The following is a 22,440-nucleotide window of genomic DNA, read 5'->3' as shown; positions in this document are numbered from 1 at the left end:
AAAAGCTGTCAAGATGGATGTCTTCCAGCAGGCCTTTCCTGAATAAAAGTGCCCGGCCACAGAATGACTGCCCTGCACATCATGTATTAGCCCACTGCTCTGTCCTCATTATATATATAATTCTGTTTTAATATATATTTTAATTGTAACATGTTTAATCCTGTTTTAAGGGGGGGAATTTGGGACACAATGTTGTAAATGTGGATTTTAAGGTGTTGAGAGCCACTTTGATTGTCTCGTCACAGAAAAGCGAGATACAAATAAAAGATTTATTTATTATTATTTACAGTACCCTTGTAGGATTGTGTCACTTTATTCATAAAAAGATAACAGTGGGGTATTCCTAGAGTTGGAAGATACCCTCCCAGTGTGGGAATCTAGAGCCAAAAGTATCCCTAATGGCATAGGTGGCTGGTGTCTCTGTTATTGAAAACAGGGTGTTCCCCCCACCCTCGTATGAAGGTCTTATTTTCTATGGGAGTTACCTAAATACTTGAACCTATGCTAGGACTAGGATAGCATCATACAATACAGCACGTCAATGTAGACACTGCTTTTAACACTGAGGTTGTTATGGATGCATTTAAATAATTTCTGACTTATGGCAACCCTAAGGCAAATCTGTCATCGGGATTTCTTGACAAGAATTGTTCAGAGGGGGTTTGCCATTGTCTTCCTCTGAGGCAGAGAGTGTGTCTTTCACAAGCTCACCCAGTGGGTTTCCTTGGCTGACCATGGATTTAAATCATGGTCTCCAGAATCTTAGTCCAACACCCGAACTTCAACATCATGCTGGCTCTCCGTCTGGACATCAACAGGGGAAGTGTGACCTTGTTGGTACTCTTGGACATCTCAGCGGCTTTTGATACCATTGACCACGGTATCCTTCTGGAGAGCCTGAGGAAGCTGGGCATCAGGGGCACTGCGCTCCAGTGGTTCCGATCCTACCTCTCAGGCAGATTCCAGATGGTGAAGCTGGGGGACACTTGCTCCTCTAAGAGGGAACTGACATCTGGTGTCCCTCAAGGAGCTATTCTGTCCCCCATGCTGTTCAACATTTACATGAAACCGCTGGGAGAGATCATCCGGAGACACGGGGCACGGTGTTATCAGTACGCTGATGACACCCAAATATGTTTCTCTATGTCTCCGACTGATGCAGTGACTAAGGATGGCATCTCTCCGCTGAATGCCTGCCTGGAGTCGGTAATGGGCTGGATGAGGGAAAACAAACTCAGACTGAATCCAGAGAAAATGGAAGTACTTGTGATAGGTCCCTCAGGTCTAAAGAAGGAAATTTGTCAACCTGTCCTGGACGGGGTCACACTTCCCCTGAAGGACGAAGTTCGCAGTTTAGGAGTACTTCTGGACTTGTCCCTCAGGTAGATGCGACGGCCAGAAGTGCTTGCTATCAACTGCGGTTGATACGCCAACTGCGACCCTACCTAGACCGAAGGGACCTTGAAACGGTGGTACATGCTCTGGTAACTTCTCGTCTAGATTTCTGTAACGCGCTTTACATGGGGCTACCCTTGTACCAAGTTCAGAAGCTTCAGTTAGTGCAAAATATGGCAGCCAGATTGGTCACCAGTTCATCAAGGTTTGAACATATTACACCTATCTTAAAAGATCTTCACTGGCTCCCTATCTGCTTCCGGGCACAGTACAAGGTGTTGGTTATTACCTATAAAGCTCTACATGGCTTGGGCCCGAGTTACTTACGGGACCGCTTCTCCCTATATAATCCGCCACGCACTCTTAGAACATCGGGTAAGAACCTATTGGAGATAGCAACCTCTAAGTATGTTGCTACTTCGCAAAGAGCATTTTCAACAACACCTCCGAGAATCTGGAACAGTCTTCCTGAGGAGATCCGCTTGGCGACCTCGTTAGAAACATTCAGAAAAGCGATTAAAACCGAGCTTTTTAGCCGAGCATACCCCACCTGATATGAATACCCCCCTGATATGAATGACTTGCCCTATCTGTGTATGATCCCTGCCTTGTTTGTTGATGCTATTGTTACTGTATGATGGCGGGTTACAGACCACCATTAGTGACGTCCTGAGGACGTCCCAGTTTGAAAAAGGGGCGTCACTTCTAGACGCCCCTACTCCTATTACGGACTGAGTCCATACAAAATGGTGGCACCCTGTTCATACGGGCGCCGCCATTTTGACGTAGCGGATGCTCTGCATCCGCACGTGGTGTCCCGTAAGTGACACCACGAGTGCGCAACTAGCGCCTCACGACGTCTTTTCCGGGGCCCAGGAAGGAGCGCAATTTCCGCGCTCCTTCCTTGGAGCGTCCGGGAGCTGCGCGATTTGGCCGCTGCGGTTCCCAGACGCTGCAAGCGGCGGTGGCGGGAGACTGCCGCAATCTAGAGGTATGTAATGCGCCGATGTTGTATATTTCATTGTTTTTAGCTGCTTTTAATTGAATTTTTATATAAACACTTTGTGCTTTTTTAGTCTGTAACCCCACTTCGATCCACTGGGAGAGGCGGGGAAACATAAATAAATTTTATTATTATTATTATTATTAAAACTGAGGGCTGCCATTAAAACCAGTGATTGGTTCCCTGCCCCTCACTGTACCACCAGCCACCTGTGCCTGACAAGTGACTTTCCAATCTCTGTTTAAAAACCTCTAGTGAAGGAGAGTCCACTGCCTATGTAACTTAGTATTTCCCAGCTGAATAGCAGAGTTTCAAAGAGTCCTTCACAAGCTTAAATGTGAAGGACTGAATGTGAAACATTTAGCATATTATGTTCTCTACCCCTGAGTTACAGTCCTTGCATAAGCTATTGTCATATTTTCTTTTACAACTGCTTTCATATTGGAGCTCCCTGCTAGTTTTCACTATAGCAGTTCAGCAGAACAGCCCTAATTTTATTTTATGCTTATAATACAAAAGTGTAGTGTGTGTTGTGGGGAATGTTTAGATAGCATGGTAGTTTAAGAAGCTAGCAAATGCATTAAACTCTAATCCCCATACACCTTGTAATCATTAGCAAAGGACTTGACCATGCATTCACGAATTATGGGTTATAGTTCTTCTATTCATTAGTCTTTTTGCCCGGTAAATAAACAGTTAAACATGTTTTCTGCAGGAGAAAAAGCATTTTTCTTGGCTGTTGTGTTTACTTTTCCAGGAATACCTGATAGAAATGAACTTCAAACAGTGGGTAGTTGATTATGTCAACCAGTCACTACTGCAGATGACAACTTGTGATGTTGAAAGCAAGCGTTATGAGAGGACAGCATTTGCAGAGCGACTTGGAGAAATGAATTTGCAGTGGCACAAGTTACAAGGGTCTCTTAATGCAAAGGTGTGGTCATGTTTTGCAGTTCTGTTATACAGTTTGAATCCACTGTTTGCTGAGTTCTCTGAAAAAATCAGGTCCAGAGGGTTAAGAACCCTGCTGAACAACATGAGAAATGGCATGAGGGGCTGAGATCAGTGGCTTGGTGGGATCTCTTTTCCATCTTTCTTCAGTAGCGGTGGGGGAGTTCCACTGGATCTCAGTTTCCTGCTTATGTCAGCTAGCCATTACTCAAAGTGACATCTTGTGATGTCAAAAGCAAGCATTAAAAGAGTACAGTACAGCATTTTCAAAGGGTCTCAGGCAGGTGAATTTGTAGCGGCACAAGTTGCAAGGGTCCCATGGCACTTTTTATGCCATTGTAAGGACTGCTTCTGGAATGGAAGAAATCTGATTTGGATTGATGGGATCCCAGAAGCTGTGCCACCTGCCCCATAAAGATGGAACTGTCATTCCTATCATTCTCAGCCAGCATTGCTGGATAAAGCTACTCTGAGGATTGCATCTAGAAATGTACAAATGGAAACCTACTTATACAATGGGGCTTTCTTCCATCCCCAATACAGCCACTCCTGGAGGTCAAGAATGCTCATAGGAAATGCAGTGATAGGGAATCTGGTTGGAATTTGGAGTGGACTTGCTGATATTTGAGTCTTCATCCAATTTCTGATTTCCCCCTCACAGTACTCAGTCCTTTTAGGACTTCTGTCCAAGGATTCCACCCACAAGGCCTCATATCATCTTATATCCTGATAAATAATGAGCAGACCTTACAGTTTGTCTGAACTGCAAATGTGAGAGCTTGATACAGACACCAGCTTTTGAAGAGCATACCACTCATTTAACATTCTTAATACAACAGCAAGGAATCAAATACAACACACTGAAATTTTTTGAACATCCTTAATCTGCTGGCTTCCTGAATTTAAACTGGAAGTCTGAGAAGTCAAATTGGCAATCTTCAAAGTGCAGGTGGCATAAATGTACCATCATCACATTGACCTTTGCTTCTTTGGGGCCCTTTCACAATTATAGCACTATGGTTCCATTTTAACTTCTATGGCTATGTTCTGTGGAATTGTGGGACTTGTAGTCTGTGAGGCATGAAAGCTCTCTAGCTGAGAATTCTAAATGCAGATCCCAGGATTCCTTAGGATGTTGCCAAGGCAATTAAGTGGAATCATAGCACTATAATTGGGCAGTGTGAAAAAGTCTCTTTGATATGTGCAATTTGGGGCACCAAAGTTCATGAAAAACATTGACAAGCTGGAACATATTCCAGCAGAGGGTGACCAAGATGATCAAAGATTTGGAAACCAGACCCTATGTGGAATAATTTAGGAGTTGTGTATGTTTAGCCTGGAGAAAAGAAGTTTGAGAGGAGACGTAATAGCTGAATCTAAATATCTGAAGGAATGTCATGTAGAAGATGGGGTGAGCATGTTTTCTGATGCTCTAGAGACTAAAACTCAACCGATGAGTCTTGTAGAAGATGGGTGCAGTCATACGAGCTTGTATACCCTTGCTCTGTGGTTTTTCCCTCTCAAAAAGAAGTTTCAAAATACTGTGTTGTCTTGCATTATTCCAATCATAATGAATTATCCATCCTTGCAGACAAAGGAGTTGGAGCACATTTTGGAATCTGTTGCTGAAAATGAAAGCAGAGCCCAGTCCTTGGGCAGCTGGCTAGAAGCACAAAGCCAAAGGCTAAAAGAGGCAGAGAAGCCAGCAAGTTCCCTCCTTGCACAGGACACAGCAGGAGTCTGCAAGGTAAGTAATTGTTTTTGACCAGGATTTAAATTTCAGCTAAATTAATTGATTGTTATTTTTGTTGTTGTTAACTACCCTCAAGTTGATCACAACTAAGCAAGCCTATGGAGGAGACATCTCCAAGACTTCCTATCTTTCACCACTCTTCTTAGTTCTTGCAGATTCATACCCATAAACTCCTTAATAGGGTCCTTCCATCTAGCATGTGGTCTTCCTCTCTTTCTACTTTCCTCCACCTTTCCTAGCATTATGGTCTTTTCTAATGAGTCATGTCTTCTCATGATGTGGCCAAAGTATGACAGCCTCAGTTTAATCATCTTGGCTTTCGGGAGATTTCTGGCTTGATCTCTTCTAGGACTCATTTATTTGGGTATTTTTTTGGCCATCTACAGTTGTTGCTTGTTAATAAATAATAGAAAAATTAAAATATTGTTATTTATTTGCCATTTTTATTTATAACAAATGATATTTTCCTCAAAACCCACCAACAAACCCTTCTCTTCTTCTGAGGAGTTCAGGGCAATGTATACACCTCCCTCTTTTTCATCAACCCTGTGAGGTAGGCTGGGCTAAGACTCTGGAGATAATCACATGAGGCTGAAAAGTGGAAGTAAAACAACATAGATGCATATATGGTCATGCCTTATCACATGGCACCATGGCTGAGCCGGTCTGTGACTTTCACAGCTTTTCATTCACAGGCTTTCCCCATCAGTTGCCGCCATTATCACTGCTGTAACATTAGATTTGTGTGTTGATAATATCCAGGTTTCAGTCCTGGGATTGTCACATGGTATCAGTTTCCTCACCGTCTTCATACTCTCCTCCTCCCACTATTCCCAAACAGCTGTTTTCTTTTCTTTTAAAAGTTTCCTTTCTTTTTTCCCCCCTCCCCCCAAAAATCTCATTGTCATGATGCCTAAATAGTTTTTAAAGGGAGGGGAGCATGTTGGCAAAGCAACAGAGGAGGGAGGCATGCTGGGAAACAAGAGTCCACACCAGCAATGCCTGCTGCAGTGTTTGTGGACACGTGTGACAGGGACTGCTCTCAAGTTGGTGTGTATACATTTCTTCTCATTAACACAATTGTGGTGAGAATGGGGGTTCATGTGATAATCTCCGTGGTGGCTACCCAAAAATCAACCAAAGAATTTAATAGCTGATAGATTATGCAAACTGCCATTAAGGTTCAGCACCTTGGATAGCTCCTGTAACATTCTAACTAAAATTTGTGTCAGCACCTCAGAGACATGGAGGCAGAGACCACTGAATGGACCTATATAAAAAGAATCAAGGTTGGGGAGCAACCTGGAGAGTTGTGTAGTGGTGAGAGTGGTGGTGGAGGATTTGAGAGATCCATGTTCTAGATCTCACTTAACCATGAGATTCATTGGGCAAGCTTGGGGCAATCACTCTTTCTCACTCTATCTTGTCTCACTGAACTGTTGTGCTGAGAACTATGTATTTGTTGTTGTGTGCCTTCAAGTCATTTTCAACTTATGGCAACCCTAAGGTGACCCTATCATAGGGTTTTCTTGGCAAGCTTTTTCAGAGGGGGTTTGCCATTGTCATCCTCTATGAGAATGTGACTTGCCCAAGGTTACCCAGTGGGTTTCCATGGCCAAGATGGAATTTGAACTCTGATCTCCCAGTGTCCTAGTCCAACATTGAAACCACTACACCATGCTGGCCCTCTCAGAACCATGTGTCCTGCCCTGAAATCATTGGAGGAAAGATGGGCTAGAAAGAAAGTACAGACTCTACTTTTTAAAATCCAAAATGCTCCAAAATCCAAAACATAATATATAACAAACCCAGCCTCCAAATCTTACATCATTGTTATTGTTAATTGCCATCAAATCTTCTCTGACTTATGGTAACCTTATCCTCGACAACCCTGCTTAGGTCTTACAGTTTCAGAGCTGTGGCTTCCTTCATTGAGTCTATCCTTCAGGAATGGGATCTTCCTCTTTTCCTACTGCCCTCTATCTTGCCAAGCATTATTATCTTTTCTAGTGTGTTCTCATGATATTCCAAAGTACAACGCTCTCAGTTTAGTCACCCTGGCTTCTAGGGAGAATCAGGTTGGTAAAAACATAACTCTCGTCCAACACCACATCTCAAATGAGTTGATTCTCTTTCTCTGATTTCATCTTGTACAGGAGGTATAGGAGACTTTTCCAGTTTTCACTCACCACAGCATCACACCAGTTTTCAAAATTGGACATATCAGTGGGCCTTTTCATTTGGGACTTGGAGGACTCTTCTGCAACACGAGCATAGCCAAATTAGCCTCCCCCCCCCTCAAAATGAATAATGGCAAACTATATTTGCTATAGTTTTCGTTTTCCTCCTCCTTATAGTATAGTAAATGTGTTTGCTTTATTGCCATGGTTACTCCTTTTCTCTTCCTTTGCAAAAGTAGTGGGTAGTTTTGCTATTTATTCCCTGCAATGTTTTATTGAAGCCTTGGAGTGTGTTCATCCCCTTCCCCAGCTGGGGGACAGAGGGATCTTTTCCAACTGGCTAATAAGAAGCTTTGAGAATATAAAAAAGGACAGCTTGAAACTCTCTTAGTGAGCAGGTACACTCACTAGGGGAGAGAGGAGCGCAGAGAAAAGTTAAATAAAGCCAAGATTTTTCCCCCCAAAGAATTCTTGAAGAAAACTTTTTAAAGCAGCACAGTGTTCTTTAAATAAAAATCAAGGGATATGTATAAAACAGCTGGAAAATAAAATGATTCTTCACTTTACACTGCATTTCACATCAAGAATCCATGGCTTGTGTCGGCTTCTAATATATGTTTAATTGGCATAATTTATGTTGCTGTTTCTGATTAAAGGAAGGAGCAAAGGGTCCCCATGCCACTGGCTATAGATATTTTCCATTGAAATATAAACAAAAATCGATCAGTGATACCTTTATTGGCCAACCGAAATACACAATATACTTGTTGCAAGTTTTCGAAGCTCCATCAGGAAGATGTTACAAACCAAACAGGAGGAAAAAAAATTGGAAATGTTAGTCAGATGCTTGCATTTTGTTTCAGTCCTTAGTAAAGATGTTATGATGGGGAGGATATCTTTTGCAGGCAGGCTCCTCCTTCTGGCCATGTTGCAATAGGGAGATTTTCAAAGTCCAGGAAATGTAAAGACCATTTACTTCTCAACAGAGACCCTTCTTTTACAGTAAGGAGATTTTAAGTTCATTTGCATCTCAACAGAGACCCATCTTTTGCAATAGGGAGATTTTCAAAGTCCAGGAAATTTAAAGTCCATTTGCATCTCAACTGGGACCTCTCTTTTGCAATCCAATATGTCTCCATTCCAGTGAGGCCTGTTTGTTGACAGAGAACAATAGATTCATCAAGAAGTGTCCATGCTTTTGCATCAGGAACATTTTGGTGATGTAGAGGTAAAACATGCAAATTCAGTCCAAATTTAAGAAGAAGAAAAACTGTTTTACCTTGGTTGAAGTCTCAGTCCACAGGCAAGTATATTGTACATTTCGGTTGGCCAATAAAAGGATCACTGATGGATTTTTGTTTGTATTTTTTTTAAATGGCCAACACAGCTATCCCTGAATATTTCCCATTGAAGTATGTTTAAGTTTGTTACTGAGATGGCTTAAACTGACTCCTTGAAATCACAGTTATTGCAACATAGTGCCAAGTGGCATTGTGTGAATTCTTGGATGAGTTTCTGTTGCTCCAGCTTGGTTGTTTTCTCTGTTATTTACATTTATACCCCACCTTTTCTCCAAGGAGCTCAAGAACATAAATAATGTTTCTTTCCCCTGCAGTTGTTACCTTCTCATCAATCCTGTAAAGTATGCTAAACTAACAGACACTGAATAGAAAGATAGACTTTGCAACAGATTAGAGTTTGAACCTTTGAGCCAGCTTGGTATAGTGCTTTGACTGTTGGACTAGGAGTCTAGAGAACAGAGTTTGAATCCCTGCTTGGCCATGGAAACCCACAGGGTGACCTTGGGCAAGTATGCTCTCTCAGCCTCAGAAAAAAATAAAGGCAAATACAATCCCCCTCTGAACAAATCTTGCCACGAAAACCCTGTTGTAGATTCACCTTAGAGACTCCACCAACTCTCCCATTTTACACCAGCCAGTGAATTTTTTGTGTGTGTTTGCAACACATTAAAAGATGAATTGGGGAGGGGGACTTAGGAGCCAATACATAGTTCCTCTGGGCAGAACTTTAACATATGTATTCCTGCTCCAGGATCTGTTAACTATTAAAGGTGCAGGAGTCCTGTCCCACATATAACATGACAAACCTACCAAGCATTGTTTTTTTTTTTTTAAAATAGCTCTGGGGTCATTAAATACCAAAATCAGAATCCTCCAGACCATAATATTTCCAATTTCTGTTAATGGTTGTGAAAGCAGGACAAGGAAGAATGCTGACAGTGAAAAACACATTTGAAATTTAGTGCTGGAGAAGAATTCCACTGATACTGTGGTCTGCTAAAAAGACAAATAAATGAGTCCTATAGCAAAACAAGCCTGAACTTTTCCTAGAAAAAATGATGACTAAACTGGGTCCTTGTAGGTCTCTCATTTATGGGATTACCCTACATTGAAGTCTACTTGATGGCAAATAACGGCATGTGTGAATGTATTTTAAATTATGTGCAGAGTAGCAATTTCATTCCTTTCTCTCTCTTGTTCACCTTTCCCAGGCACTAGAAAATGAGCTTGCAGCTAAATCTAAGGATGTGGACCAATTGAAACAGAACTATGCACCTGTAGACTACAGTACTGAGGCTTCTGAAGAGACTGTGTTAAATGTCAGTAGCTTGGCTGAACTGAGGGCCAAAGTAGCTAACCAGGTAGATACTTTGTTTTTTGGACTATCTTTAAAGATGAGGACTGCCTATATGTATAAGGTTTTGGTTCTGTGCAATAGTTACTGACTGAACCAGTAGACTCTTGCCAGGTTAGGATTTGACACTCAGGCTTTGCATAGTCAGGGGTAGTTGTTGTTGAATCAATGAAGATGGTTTAATAGACCTGAAATTGCTAGATGGACATACCACTTTTTTAGTTTCCTAATGACTTTGCAAGTTTTAAATAAGTATCTTGCCAGGAAAACTCCATGATAGGTTTGTGTTAGGGTCATCATAAGTCAGAAATGACTTGAATGCAAACAACAACAACCCATTCACTCCCACATTAAAAAAAATAAAAAAACAACAACCCCAATCCTATTTCATCAGATGCCACTTTCGGAATGGCAAGGAGCCCAAAGTTGACACAGGCAAGGCTATATATAGGTAGTGGTTTAAGAAAACAGGCAAGGAGAATTCAGAATCATACACAGAACGCTAAGAGCTGGTCAGAGAAACTGACTTATTAGCAGGTCAGATAAAGCAGGGGAGGGGGGCTGAGAACCAAGCAGTAGTCTGGGTTCTGAAACTAGTCATTTTCAAACAGCAACCAGGTAAGGCAAGTTTGAAAGCCATGTCAAACACAGCTGAAGAGCAGGACCAGCAGATCACACATGTAGACAAAGCATTTACAACCTTCTCTCACGGTCTGACAAAGCACATGATAGACATGATTTCTAGCAGCTCCACCACCCAGGAACTGAGGCTTTTGTCATTGAACAGCCTAGGCTACACCTAGAGCTCAGCTCCTTCCTTGTAACTTAGCACTTTATCTGACAGTCTGTTGCCAAGCCTGTGTTTTCCTTAGGTGATATTCTTTCAGACAGAGAAGGGATTCATCTGCATTGGAAACAATGCCCACAATACTATCAAATTGAATTTACATGTGGATGTGAAAACATCAAAAGACTCCAATGCAGTCCTTTTTGACTTCTGCTGAAAATGAGGGAATTAGTAAAGGGGATTGGAAAAGAAAAAACAATCAAAAAGATCAACTCTGTCCAGAATGTTTGAGGTCTACACAAACCCACATTAATAGAATCAGCTAGAAGTATACTGCAGATTAGAATAGGGAAGTATGAAGTCCAGTATGAAGCCATTTAGCATGGCTAAAATATATTGAGGGGTGGGGAGCTTTCTTTAGAAACTGGAAGTCATATCCAAATGAGATGACCACACACACAAACTTGCACAGAGGAATTCTAAATAGAACATTAGGAGTGCTGAAGGGGATTTTGAGGCTCACAGCATCAAGACCAATACTAAGCAATTATTTAAATAGATCAAGAGCAGGAAGCCAACCATAGAGGCAATTAGACCAGTAACTGTGAAATTAAAGTTCTAAAGGGGACGGAGTAGCTGTATAAATTATTTTCATCTAGCTTCAGTACTGAATTATCAGATGGTATCTTCTTGATAATACTTAAAGAGCCCAAAAGTAAAATTTCAGATCTTCTGATTAAGATGTGTGATGCATCTCTATGATCAGCCTCTGTACCAGAGGACAAGAAATTGACCAGTGTGTTATGACTACATCTCAGTGGCTGCTTTTGTACAGTTTTTTTCCTGAAAAATTCAATAGGGGGGGGGGGTGTTTACAAGCAAATTTTTCATCAGAAAGTCCTGAAGTAGAAAAACTATCAGAAAATTGCAAAAACCTTTTACAATCTCACCCAGTAAGGAAAAAGCTTTTGGAATTATTCATTCTTCCATGTGATGACAAAAGAAGTGAAGATACACATCTCTAACAGTGCATAACTAAGCCCTAGCTGTCATAGTGCTGTGGAACTAGCTTGGCTCTATCCAAGCGGTACTGAATCTAAAATGTCAACAGAAATCCAAAACAATTTCATAGCAATTTTAAGCTTTCATGTAACTAGAGCTCACAGCTGAGCTGTCTCTTTTGCAAATTAAAGCTCTTCAGGAGCTGCTGAATCTGTGAGCATTCCTGCTGAGATGTCAGCAAAGAGAGAATAAAGCCACACATTTATTTCGGTAAGTCTTTCTGTAACCAGGCTTCCCAGAATGAGTTCTGCCAGCACGGCAGGACCTTGGCCTTGAATTTAGTTGATAATGAGAATAATTTTCAGACTTCACTCCGTACGCAAATCTGCATGAGTTCCTCTCCCCCTGTAATATCTGGTTTGAAGCATGTATCATTACCTCTGAAAACAGTTATATAGTAATTTGTTAAATACTTACAGAATTTTTGGGCATCGGAGAGGGCAATGTGTATTAGAAAGGATGCACTGGAAAAAATGTTAACATCAGGTGTCCTCAGATTTTTAACAGTGGGTGTGCCATTGTCAATTTGTGTATGTCCTGTTCAGTAGCTGCATAAGTGTACTTTGTAAGCCAGAAATGGCAGTTGTGCTTCTAAGAATAGCTTGTGTGTTTATGCAGGTTGCACAGTTGAAGACCTTGACACAATCTGCTTTGGAACACTGGAGAATATATGATGAAATCTGGGGAGATGTCAGGTTGATGCTTGGAAGATCTTTGTATTACATGGAGCATAGCAAGTCTCCTGTGATTACTTTTGAGACCATAAAGAACCAAGTAGTAAATCTCCAGGTAAGTCCCTTCAAGTCCAGTACAATAAATTCTAGGGTGCAAATATTTTTCTTCACAAGTGTGGGACAAAGGGCTGCTTTAGACCAAACCACTTCCCCAAAAAGGAGTCTTTGCAGGGGGTGCTCCGAGATTGCGGAACTGCTTTTCTTTCCAGTGATAGGCAAAGACCTTTTTATTTAGGTCACGTTTTTGGCAATTGCTGGATGCTGAAGAAGAAATTTTTAATAAGCTATAATCACACATGCCTATGTCACTAACTAAAAGCTGTTTTTAAGTGTTGTCTTCTTTAAAAATCATGTTGTAAGCTACCTTGAATTCCAGGATAGCTAGAGAAATAGGGATAGAAATAGAAATATAAATGTCTTCAGATTCATAACCAGTTCTGTGGCATTTCTTTCCAGTTTCTACAAGATAAAACAGAAAGTAATGAAGAAATCTGGGCTAGACTCCAAACTGCTGCGGATAACCTCAAGACGTTCTGTGATCCCTTGTTTTCAGAGATGATTGAACAGAAACACAAGAAAGCACAAACGAGGTACAATAAATACATGCTTTCTTTTAAAAAAAATCTTTAGAGCAGGTGAGACTCATGAAGCCCTCCAGATATTTAGAGACTTTAACTCCCAGTATTCCTTACCATTGGCTGTGCTGGCTGGGGCTGCTTGGATTTGCAGTCCAGCAACATCTGAAGAGCCACATGGATACAGTGACAATTAAGTAAGTCAGATATCTGTTAAGTTAATGTTTAGGCACCTAGACAAGAGGCAAGGAAAACACTCTTCCCATTGTCATCTTGATTCTCTAGAATATGTCCACACCCACCTTCAACATTCCATGAAAATCAGTTTGGGGACTCTGACAGCCTCATCTAGGGACGAAGCAGACTGGCAGCTTGGAGTGGCCTCTAGCCAATCCAGCCCTGGTCAGCCCCTGATCATTGTGGGACTGTGGCAGCTGGATAGCCCACTCTGGAAGCAGGCCACTGCCACAGTCCCGAATAGAATACCAGCAGGAGCGTTTTTTGCCTCTCCTTTTTGGGCCGGCTGTTCCCCATCGACCATGCTCCTCACACAGCTTCTGGCCATTCTGAGGGCATGCATCGTCTGTACGCCTCACCTCCCCAAATGCCCAGATGCTGCTTTTTCCTGCCCATATGTTTTGGGTCCGAGGTGTCTTATTCTCTAGGTCTAGTGCAGCTTTCACCAACTGGTGTCCTCCAAGTGTGTTTTGCTACTACAGTGGGCCCTTCCCTTATGCGGGGGGATCCATTCCAGACCCCACTCCCACAACCAAAAATCCCACAGCCACTACTGAAATTTTTTGTTGTTTAGAGTGTTCTTCACTCTCTCTCATTTTATGTGTTTCCTGCTTATGGATTTATTTGGATTCTTGACCTCTGGGCTGGCTTACAATGTATATCCAACTGTCTTTCCCTTGTGGCTTCTGTTATCATGACTGCTGCATTCAAACAGATGGGCCAAAAGAAGTGGCTTCCAGCTGCTTTGGGGGCATGGCGTTCAGATGACACGTGCCCCTGAAGCAGCTGGAAGCCACAATAAAAAAGAGCAGTAAAAAATGCTCCTGCTGGCAGGCCATCAAGGACCACAGCAGTGATCTGCTTTGAGAGCGGGTTGTGTAGTCATTGCAGTCCCAGGCCTTGCCACTCATCTATTTCACTCCTTTGCTATTGTCCTTTGCTTCAGCTTGGTCAGGTCCCTTGGCTACCTCTGTAACAACTGGAGCTAGCTTGATGTAGCCATAGTTGCTTCTGCCAGGCTATAAGTAAATATTTGATTTATTCTTAGTGTTCTTAAGGTTACATAGCAATTTATTCTATATTTTATATGTTGTATATTTTACAGTCTAGACTCTTGATAGACCTAATAGTGTAGTCTCCTGTTGGTGTTACTCTGGTGTTACTCTGAACGTTCTCACATGCTCAAACACCTTCACATTGTTAATGTGTGGAACTGAGAATGGAAGATAGTAGGAATGCAAGAAGGTCACAGTACAGCTGAATTGACTCAGAGTGTATCCACACTGCAGAATTAAAGCAGCTTGACACCCCTTCAACTGTCACAACTCTACCCTACAGAATAGTGGGAATTGTAGTCTGGTGGGGCACTAGAGCTCTCTGACAGATGAGGCTGAATACCTCACCAAACTACAAATCCCAAAATTTCACAGGATAGAGTCATGGCAGTTAAAGTGGTGTCAAATTGCTTTAATTCTGCAGTGTAGATACACCCGCAATCAAATAAGCACACTCATAAGCCACTGTGAGATTTTTTAGTTATTATTTTAATGAAATTAAAGAGAGTGTTAAAAAGAATGAAGTGCTCTCTCTGATAGCATTTTATTTTTCATTTTTGATAGGTGGGCATTGATAAACAGAGAAATTGAAGATCAGCTACAGAAAGTGCAAACTTATCTGCCCCTTTGGGAATCGTATATTGGTTTGTATGCTGAGGTGACTGCAAAACTGGACAGACATGAAGAACGATGCAATTCCCTTTTGGTGCTAAATATACCTGCAGGCTGTACAAGAGACTTCTTTAAAGAGAAGGCACAGGACTTGAAGGTAGGTTCATGGGATTCCAAGGCATGGTTGTCAGTAGGCAGGAAGGATAATGAAAAGGCAGAATTTAAGACCCATGCAACTTCTATTTAGTTAATTATTAAGAACAATTTAAGAACCCATCTCTTTGCTCAGGATGCCATACACAATCTAGGAACAACAGAAATATGTACAAATTTATTCCAAAGCATGATAAACACTCAAATAATACAGAAGTATAGAACTCATCAGTAACTACCACCATCCACTTTTGTTTTTACCTTTTAAAAAGGTTATAGGCCTCCCTGTGCTGTTTCACATAAAAAATATCAATTTTGTTTGAAGAATGAGAGGTGGACTTCAGTTCACTTTGCTTTTTGTTTGTTTGTTTTAATTTTTTATAGTCTTTGTAGCTCCTAGAGTATCTGTGTTCATAAAAATGGCCCTGAAGTACCCCTGAAGGATAGCATCTTGCCAGAAAGGCTGCTGAAGAAGTGATGACAGCTCAGTGGTAAACCACCTGTTTGGCTCATAACAGTTGTGTTCCCATTTCCAACAGTGTTTCATCTGCACCAGAGAAAGCCTTTTGTAAAGCTAATGGATCTTGCCATCCCATGACCAAGCACCCTCAAAATATTTTGAATTAGAACATGAATGGATCACAATGTTAACACTTTTGTGGGGGAAATCCATTTCTCCTCCAGCTAAGAGTGGAACTTCAGCTAAACTCAGAAGTCAAAGAGAAGCTTATGGTGGGGACATCAGATGTTCTTGTGCCTTCAAGTTGTTCCCAGTTATGATGACCCTAAGGTGAACCTATCAAAGGTTTTTCTTGGCAGGTTTCTTCAGAGGGTGTTTGCTGTTGCTCTCCTCTGAGGCTGAGAGACTGACTTGCCTAAGGTCACCCAGTGAGGTTTCATGGCTGAGCCAAGATAATCCTTGTCTAATGAAAATGTCCCGTGGCTTTGACATAACAAGCCCTAGCTCCTCTGATCTTGCATGAATAAAAACAAGGGAGAATGTGGGATACAACCTGTGGTGGCTGGTAGCTTCCATGTGAAACATTTATACTTCTCTGCCAGAGAGCTCTGGTGTCACAACAAACCACAGTTCCCAGAATTCCATAGCATTGAGCCAAGACAGTTAAAGTGGTGGCAACCTATTTCTCCAGTGCAGATGCAACCTCGGATAGCTCTTTTAAAGCATGATCTAAAACCAGAAAGAGATTCACTAGGCCTACTGACATGGATCTCACTGGCAGCCCACTGAAGTTTTTAAAATGAGGTATTTTAGACTCTTCTTCCCATGTAAAGTAGATGGCTGCAACGGATCCCCCTAAGTAGTGCAGCATTGATGGAAATGCTTCAGCTGTCTTCTTAGATAATATCTAGAAGAGGCTTTGCAGGGGAACAATTCTGTGTCACTCTCTCACAATGAAAAACCAGGATAATTTTGTCAGATACAAAGCAGCTATTAAATCCACCTGGTGCTAATAGCAGTCCCTTCCCAATATCTGTGGAAGAGAACCAAACAGTTATTCTCTCTTTTGTAAAGAATAATGCCAAAGAAGAACCATAATGGATGGGGTGGTAGGTTGTTTTTTTTTTAACACCCTTTTCAGTTGTGAATGGCTGTTAGGAACCTGTTCAGCCACTTGATGTGCTTTTAAGTCTAACCTTTTCCCCCCTCTCTGCTAACAGTTTTAGGTGAGATTGACGACAGACTGACAGTAAAGTTCTGTGCAGATGTGTTTTTTGGTTAATGAGTGGATACAAATGTGTTTCCAGCCTTAATAAATTGCATGGAAACCTAATGGAAAGAAATTAAAAAAAAATAGATTGCTTTAAATGTAAGGGATTCATTTGGCCTGAAGGGCAAGGTTGCAGAGCAGAGAAAGGGCTTAGGGAGCGTGGTTGTATTAGTTATACTGGTAAAATTTCTTCTTAATGGCAGTAAATTAGCATTTTATTCCTGCTTTATGCCCATTAACAGCACAGCTGTAATTCTCATCCAAAAAAGCACGATCTTCTGGATAGCTGGTGTTAAGTGAAAATTGTATTAAATTGTATAATTCAGAAAGAGATGTCCTCATCCTCACCCAGAAAGAAAAACTGCCAAGCTACAACTTTTGGATTGGGCTCTTAATTCTCTTTGTGTACTTAATCGCTTATACACAGGAAGTTAAAGGGAGTTAAGCCATGTAATGGAATGAAGAGGTTGGGTTTCCATGCTCACAGCCAGGCTCAGATTTTTGGAATACATCTCCCAGAATCTCTCATGCTAGCTGGGAGTTATAGTGCAAAACAGTAACTTTCCTTAACTCTGGGCAGGCAGACCCTGTCCTGTCTCACAGAACATTGGTAAATACTTTCTATTTCCAGTATGTATAAAGAAATCCACATGAAACATCTGGGAACAGTGTGCAGTTAATTTCAAAAAAGGAAGGAAATACAGCAATAACAAATTTGTTAGTATAACTGTATTAGTCCAGATATGATTTGTCTTAAAGCAAAGACCATAATAAGAGAAATGCTTTAGCTCTCCTGTGGCACAAGGCATTTCATAAGCTGGTGGCCAATATGCTAAAGTAGGGTTGAGCACGGTGTGGCTCTCCAGAAGTTGTTAGACTCAGCTCCCAGCATTCTTCATCATTTGCTTTTTCTGGCTTGGGCTTTTAGGGCTTTATACATGAATTACTGGAGGGCCAAACTTTGCCTGCTCTTATATTAAATATTCTATACTTGCTGGTCTCTAAACAGATCTCAGACTCAGGCTCCTGTGAAACCACCAGATGCACCTGTTCAGAAGACCTCAGTGAATTTGTAGGATGATAAGGGACAGGGCATGTGTTCATATGAGATTGTAAGGCTGCAAGCCTATGGATGCTTTCCTAGGAGTACGCACCATTGGACAGTCTTACTTTTGAGTCTGCACATGCAGTATTGGGCTCCATGGTTGGTTTTAATTCCGTACCTGGATTGCCTTCTGGTGACTAGTCATAAGTCATTGTTTTCTTTCAGGATCCTTTGTTTGCAGTTCCAATATTTATAACAAGTGTAGTCTCAAGCAACCTGCATGACAGCCTTTTCAGAAAATAGCAGCAGCTGGTTGGAATTTCCTGCCTCTTTAGAGAATCCCCTGTTTCTATATCTGTGCATTTATTCAGACGTTTTGGAATGATATCTCCAAAATAAGGATAGAAAGATGGGCCTGGAGATTCTTGTTCTCAAATTACAACCTAAACCCTTTTTTTCAGAGCCTTTATTTTTTTCCCCTTGATTTATTTTGCATTCCTCTAGAAACTACAGTTTGGCCTTCAAAACATCAAAAGAAAATGTCTTCAGGCTTCTGATATGGCAGATAAAATTACTCAGCTAGTAGAGCCAACAGCACAGCCTCTTCTGGAGAAACTCCAACCACTTCAAAAGATATCCCATTTGGAGAAGATGCTGCAGATTAAAGGAAATGAATTCCAGGTATTTCTCAAAAGGTTATTTTACTGTTAACAGTGAGACATAAGTGTTTCCAGGAAGAGAAAAGGGAGTGTTTGCATGATATTTCTTAACATGGTAGTTGGGGTTACCCTTCTGCCCGCTAGAGATAACTTCCAGTGGCATCAAGTTTCCATTAATAGATTTGTCAAGATCCTGTTGGATATTGTAATTAATGCTGGCATCGACGGTGATAGTGTTGCAGCAATTGCTGTGGTGTCACATAGGCACAGCTAGAAATGTGAATGCATGGGGGGAAATGCAGGTTTCCACCCCCCACCCCCCACCCCAAGTCAAACAGCTCTTACTATCAGGAAGTTCTTCCTAACGTTTAGGTGGAATCTCTTCTCTCATAGCCGTGGTGGTGAACCTATGGCAAGGCCATTTCTGAGGGCACACAGAAATACGAGACGGCGGAGGAAGAGTAGGAACAGGCATGCCCCTGTTCCTACTCTTCCCCCACCCTCCCATGCCTTTATCTATCTCTAGGGAGGCAGCTGAAGGCCTTGGAGAGCAGGGCTCCACCACTGCTCAGCTTTCCCCTGAGGAGAAGGCCTGGTGGAGGAGGAGGAGGACGGGCGGACGCTTGCCCTGCAAGACTCCTCTGCTGCCCTGCTTTCTCCTGAAGAGAAGGGTGAGCGACAGTGGGAGAGGGCTGAGTAGTGGAGGAGCCTTGAAATAGTTCCACATCCTCACGGCCCACCCAAAACCCTTTGGCGGGCCACATGTGCCATCACAACCCCCCCCCTCCGCCCTACCGTTTTCCAGGCCTGCTCTGTAGCATACCAGAGGGCAAATTACCACGAGGGTAGTGGCTGTTTACCCCATGATCAGACTAGATAATTTGGATCCACACCCTGTCTGGCAGAATTGGGCCCAATCCAGTCCCGGGGTTTTGGCCTGCGTCATCTGAACTAGACGATGGTATTCATTATAGTAACTGGTATTTTATCGTTGAGGTATTCTTTATTTCAGGACCAGGTAGTTCCATTTGTAACAAAAAAAAAATACAACTTTTTTTTAAGTAAGTACAATTTGAAATTATATTCTTAATAAACTGTACTTTTACAATTTTGTTCCCCATGGCTTTAAAATTACTGAAATTTCATACTACTAGATGCAGCAGTAATGGGACACAAGGCATAAAAAATCTTCACTGTCAGGCAAGAAATTCACTCTGTCAGATCTCAAGATGCTCAGAAACCATCAGGGCAGCTTTCTGTCCAGATTATGAGGGTTTTCTCTGCTTTCCTCCATCTCCCACTGCTCACTCCTGTAAAATGCAGTATATTTGGCATAACAGAATGCCACACCAATGTAAAGCACCAACAGAATTCCAGTGTTAGTTTCTATGAAATGTAAACCAAGGGTTGTGAGGGGTTTTTTTTATTTTCGTTTTAAAAGCTGTTAGTTGCAGTTTGTCACACCGATTGTAAACTGATAAACAATTAGTAACATGCCACCATTTTTAAAAACAATCCAGCCAAAATCATGTATTTTTGAACATTTGATTTCTAAAAACAAAACCTCAACATTTTAGCTTTTTGGGGCTTGTTAGACAAGAGATCACCACAAAGAATTTAAATGTGCTGAGCTTTGGCCCTATCTCCACAAATATGAAAGCTAGATGCCTAATGGTATATTTCTGTTGGAATCTCAGGATTACAGCAAAAGTGTAAGAATTTGGCACAGTTAATAAATTGTGTGATGAATGTACATGAGCTCTTTACTTCTCATTTGGGCACTTAAATTTAACTCAGATCAAAAACTTCTGTGTATTAATTTCTTTCCTCAGTTTGGTCTTTTGCAACTAGAGAGCTTTGAAAATTGTTTAGAAAAACTGGAAAACCACATTAAAGGATATACAGAAGCACTGGATCATCTACATGAAGAAGATAAAGACTCAGACCAACTCATGGTAAGCCTAAATCCATGCAATTGTAATAGCTAATAAGAAGAGTGGAGACTGGGGGCACATGTAGCCCCAAACCTGACATTAGAAGACCCTGAGACCCTCCAAAGATTCTCCAAAGCTCAGCTTCACCCAAAAGTAAAAACAAATGATCCCTGGAGTATTTAAAATTCCCCTAGGAGGAGCTACCCCAGCAGAACAGCCCTCCTAGACTCTATGCCAGGGGGTACAAGAGCTGCTGCCAGACTGCTAATGGGCAGATTACAGAGACCACATAATGCCCCTGCTGAAACAGCTTCATGGGCTGCCAGTTTGTTTCCAGGAACAATTCAAGGTGCTGGTTATTACCTATAAAGCTCTATATAGCTCAGGTCCACACTATTTGGCAGACCGATCAGGGCTCTGAGATCCTCAGGAGAGGCCCTTCTCTCCGTCCCAACACCATCACAGGCACGGTTGGTAGGGATGCGAGAAAGGGCATTCTTGGTGGCTGCCCCTAGACTCTGGAACTCCCTGCCCAGGGAGATTAGAATTGCTCCCTCCTTGATGGCCTTCTGCTGACAGGTTAAAACCTACCTATTCACGCAGGCTGGGATGTTGTACCATTATGAAACCGCTTCATGTTGGAGATGTGTGGGCGCTCTGACGCCCACACGTCATCCATAGGGTCCCTGTGTGGTTGGTGTCGCTCAAAAATGGCACTGCCCACATGTAGTAGGGCTTGGGAGCATGTGGTTGGTGCACACTCCTGAGCCCTACTATCACTGCCAGGATGCGGTGTACTGGGCCTTAGATTTGCATTTTATGACTGAGTTAAAAATTTTGAGGGTTTTATTTAAGTTCAGTTTGTTCACCCACCATATTGTATGTGGTAGAATTAAAAGATATAGCTGTGTTAGTCTGTAGAATAAGTATGTAGAGAGATCTTCTAGCACCTTTGAGACAAACTGCCATTTTATAGAACTAATAGGAATGTTTGCATTTCAATATTAATATTTTATTGATTATATTTTGTATTTGTATTGTATTATTTTACTGATTTAATCCCGCCTTGATCCATAGGAGAGGCAGGAAATATAAATAAAAACTATCATCATCATCATCATCATCATCATCATCATCATCATCATCATCATTATAGCCAGAGAGAGATTATTATAACTGAAAGAAAGAAGTTGGCAGCATGGGCTTTTGTAGACTTCAATCTACTTCCTCAGATGCTTTTGGAAGTAGACTGAAAGCTCATGCTGCCAACTTCTTTCTTTCAATTAGGCTCAAAGATGCTACAAGATCTCTCTATATATTACATGTGGTTTCATTTGTGGTTCAAAAATTAGAAATGAGACTTCTTCATCTTCAAATGTGGTATTACTTTTGTAGACTGTGCAGACATTAATCAAACATTTCCTAGAGGCGTGGGGCATAGAAAAGGTTGGGAACCACTGTGCTGTGCAGATAGACTCAGGCCTGTTACAGACTGCCAAAATAAAGCTGCTTTGGGTCTCTTTGGAGGTATGCTGTTTAAATGATGCATGCATCCTAAGAATCCGGAAGCTGCACCAAAGCTGCACTCCAGTGCTTAGGAATGGAGTGTGGCTTTGGCGCGACCTCCGGACTCTTAGGACCCATGCATCATTTAAATAGCATACCTCCAAAGAGACCTGAAGCAGTTTTATTTTGGTAGTCTGTAACAGGCCTCAGAAGATGAGCAGGACAGTCGCCACTTGATAACTCCCAAAATGTTCCAAACCCAGATGACATATCCAAGGCCTGTTACAGACAGCCCAAATAAACCTGCTTCGAGTCACAATGGAGGTATGAAAAAAAACAACCCCAAAGCCTATCTCTGTTTAAAATCATTCTGTTTAGATCTAGCTTATTGTACAAAGAAAGAAATCGAAAGTT

The 22,440-nt window shown here is 41.7% G+C and overlaps 1 protein-coding gene across 3 annotated transcripts in view; it reads left to right on the top strand.

Annotated features, from left to right (window-relative positions):
* The window catches only part of SYNE2 (spectrin repeat containing nuclear envelope protein 2), a 233,730-nt gene that overhangs the window by 142,068 nt on the left and 69,222 nt on the right, over nucleotides 1-22,440 (top strand). For all 3 annotated transcript variants that reach the window (XM_042454459.1, XM_042454452.1, XM_042454444.1), the window contains 8 exons: nucleotides 3,156-3,332; nucleotides 4,941-5,096; nucleotides 9,795-9,944; nucleotides 12,405-12,575; nucleotides 12,977-13,110; nucleotides 14,952-15,156; nucleotides 18,432-18,608; nucleotides 20,419-20,541. In XM_042454459.1, coding sequence (XP_042310393.1) covers nucleotides 3,156-3,332; nucleotides 4,941-5,096; nucleotides 9,795-9,944; nucleotides 12,405-12,575; nucleotides 12,977-13,110; nucleotides 14,952-15,156; nucleotides 18,432-18,608; nucleotides 20,419-20,541 — 1,293 coding nt within the window. The remainder of the gene's footprint in view (nucleotides 1-3,155; nucleotides 3,333-4,940; nucleotides 5,097-9,794; nucleotides 9,945-12,404; nucleotides 12,576-12,976; nucleotides 13,111-14,951; nucleotides 15,157-18,431; nucleotides 18,609-20,418; nucleotides 20,542-22,440) is intronic.

Source organism: Sceloporus undulatus, chromosome 1 (genome assembly GCF_019175285.1).
Source record: "Sceloporus undulatus isolate JIND9_A2432 ecotype Alabama chromosome 1, SceUnd_v1.1, whole genome shotgun sequence".
NCBI classification, from domain to species: domain Eukaryota; kingdom Metazoa; phylum Chordata; class Lepidosauria; order Squamata; family Phrynosomatidae; genus Sceloporus; species Sceloporus undulatus.
The sequence above is the reverse complement of the archived record's forward strand: the minus strand, read 5'-3'. Positions and strand labels throughout refer to the sequence as shown.